The 3,123-nt window shown below is 42.2% G+C and overlaps 1 protein-coding gene and 1 pseudogene across 1 annotated transcript in view; both read left to right on the top strand.

The window, feature by feature from the left end:
• The window catches only part of LOC146488476 (uncharacterized), a 912-nt gene extending 572 nt beyond the window's left edge, over nucleotides 1-340 (top strand). The window contains exon 1 of the mRNA XM_085116317.1: nucleotides 1-340. This exon is cut by the window's left edge and continues 572 nt beyond it. Coding sequence (XP_084972443.1) covers nucleotides 1-310 — 310 coding nt within the window. The 3' untranslated portion in view covers nucleotides 311-340.
• A 428-nt stretch (nucleotides 341-768) lies between these two features.
• Nucleotides 769-3,123, top strand: LOC146488475 (uncharacterized protein F54H12.2-like; annotated as a pseudogene).

Raw genomic sequence — 3,123 nt, 5'->3', positions numbered from 1 at the left:
ACAAGCTGACGAATTAGTGTGGGGAATGTTAAGCAAGCATTCCTTTCAAACCATGTGCATCTACTCAGACTTAATTGGGTCCTTAGTGGTAGGAGATGTACAAGCTAATCTGCTGCGTATGATAGTACCTCGCGGTCAATCGGGTGAAATGGTGTCAGAGGAAATAAAGATACCTACTTATCATCGGTTGCGTACATCCATATTCTCTTCGGTGGAGATTAATATAAGAGGTGACACAGGTCAACTGATAGCATTTGCGTCTGGTGCTGTCAGAGTAACATTACCCTTTCGACGAAGGACAATTCTGTAAGATGATTCTGCCTATGAACCACCAATTTTATCCTTATCAGCGCTATGTGATACCTATTGCGCAAAGAGGTAAAGGAGATATTAGTATCTATGGTGGAACACACCGGTATGGCCAAGGTGGAAATGGTTTGGGAGGAATGTTTCGATCTGTCTTTCGAACAGCAACACCTCTTCTCAAGACTGCTGCAAAGAAAGTGGGAAAACGGTTGCTATCCACTGGATTAGATACAGGAGTGCAAATTGCTCAAGATGTTATGAATGGGCAATCACTTAAGAAAGCAACAAAAACGAGAGCAAAAGCTGCCGGAAAACAATTTTTCACTGAGGCCTTTCGGGACATGACGCAACAACAAGGGCGTGGAAAAGTATATAAACGCAAACGAAAGGCGAATTCTGTCAGTACAAGACAAGCCAAGAAAGCGCGAACATCGTCAGCAACGTTCAAGACTATTTTTGACTGAGTATGGCTTCAGCACATCCCTTGTCTGCTCCAGGAGTTAACTCCAGTTTGCAGTTATTCGAAGTGCCGGTCACCGATGTTTCTATTGTCAAAAGTAAATGGATTGATTATGAACCGATTCAGAGTGGAACAAATCCCATTGAATTTGGTTATCAAGCCTCTATCAGATTACATCGATATCAACAAGACTGAGCTGCGGCTAGTGGTGAAAATTACAAAACGAAATGGACTAGAGACAGGAGCTGGGAAAAAGTATACGTTGATCAACAATGCTCTCCATTCTATCATCAAACAGTTCACTATTAAGATCAATGAAACCCTTGTCACAGAACAATCAGACACACAAGCTTACAATGCTTATATCAAGACGTTGCTTAACTTTACTGATCAGGCCAAGATATCTTACTTGACAAAAGCGTTGTACTACAAAGACACTGCGGGGCATATGGATGAGGTGGATAATACAGCAGATCGAAATTTGGGTCTTACAAGGAGAGGTTCTTTTACCACTGGAGATACTGAAGTTGGAATGGTTGGCGTACCCCTGTGTGATGTATTCAACATTGATAAGTTACTGTTGGATGGATTAGAAATCAAAATCAAGATAGATCGAAACAGCAATGAATTTAGTCTGATGGGTGGTGAAGATGCCAACGACTGCAAGTTACAAATTATGTCCAGTACACTCCGTGTACGGACCGTTCATGTGGCAGACAGCACTAAAATGGATCACGTAAACACCATGATGGGTCAGAAAGCGCTTCCTGCAATCTATACACTGACAAGAACCCCGACACATGCTAGGATCATTCCCAGAGGTGTGCTGAATCACACAGAGACCGATCTATTCAATGGTCTCATACCCCAATGCATCATATTTGGAATGGTGCGAAACGATGCTTACAATGGAAACTTGAGGAGGAACCCATTCAACTTCCAGTTGTTTGACCTAAATGCTGTTCGTCTAACAGTCAATGGAGAAGAAATGCCTTACTCAGGCATCGACTTGACAGGTGGCAAGAAAATCGATGGCTACAATACGCTTTTCTCTGGCAGTGGTGATATGAACTGTGGTCATGGTATAGATATTGACAGAGAAGAATGGGAGCAGGGGTATGGTTTATTTCGCTTTGACACAACACCAGCAGGAAGTGGCCATCCAGAACATTTGATTCCTAATCGAAGCAGAAATGTCAACCTGTATTTAAAATTCGGCACCGAGACTCCTGCAGTTGTCAATTTAATTGTGTACGCAGAATTCCAGAATCATTTGGAGATCGATCGCAACAGACGCGTGGTGTATGACCTGTCGCAGGGTGCTTGAAGACACAGAGATGCACACTACCTTTGAGTTATGGCAAGCTGCTTTGCAAGATCCTATGGTGGCCTCCATTATGCAAGGAGTCTTCCCCAGAGACAAACTAACTGTTGTCAACACGTACCCTTCGGTAATGATTGCAAATACGGACCCTCATGATCAGCCCGGGACACATTGGGTGGCCATGTACTTTATCTCTCCGTGGGAGACTGAGTTTTTTGACAGTTACGGGTTTCCTCCCGATACCTATGCCATGGATGGATACATAGAACGAGAAGCTACGCAACACAATAAACCATTCCAGGGACTTACTTCAGACACCTGTGGAGACTACTGTTTATTCTATTTATTTCATCGAGCACGCAATGTTGATATGAATGCAATTCAAGCTAAATTTAAGTCGCACGATACACAGTGGAATGACACACAAGTAGCCGAATTTGTACACAGCTATGTAAAATCGTTGACAACTGTTAGGCAGAGTTTACCGTTCTTTCAGAATGAACAAGCTTGTAAGTCATTAAAATGTTGGCGTTATGAATCAATAAAGTGTTGTTTAAAATGAATATGATGTATTTTTTCTTCTTTCTTTTTTTTTTTGTTTTCTCCTCGTAATGTTATCCCTATAAAGAAAAGACACTCGAATCTTTATCATCATTTCATTTCGCATTTCGTGTGAGCAACATGGCCCAGTTCAAATGCCCGAGCAGTATCATGATCGCAGGCCCCGGCCAATGCGGTAAGACAACGTTTACAAGACAATTACTACAACGAGCGGATTCTTTATTTGAGCGACCCATTCGTAAAATCGTGTACTGTTACGGACAGTGGCAAGAATGTTTTCAGGAGATGACAGATCAAGTGACATTCGTGGAGGGTATTCCTGAGGATATTCCAAGTTTATTTCCAATGAGTTGCCGACCAGGAATACTCGTGTTAGACGATCTAATGAGAAATTGTAGTGAGGATGAACGCATACTGGATTTGTTTACAAAAGTGTCTCATCATTGTGATGTCACTTGCATCTATTTGACCC

This window comes from Pavona decussata, unplaced genomic scaffold, assembly GCF_977016875.1.
Source record: "Pavona decussata unplaced genomic scaffold, jaPavDecu1.1 SCAFFOLD_9, whole genome shotgun sequence".
Lineage (NCBI taxonomy): Eukaryota > Metazoa > Cnidaria > Anthozoa > Scleractinia > Agariciidae > Pavona > Pavona decussata.
The sequence above is the reverse complement of the archived record's forward strand: the minus strand, read 5'-3'. Positions and strand labels throughout refer to the sequence as shown.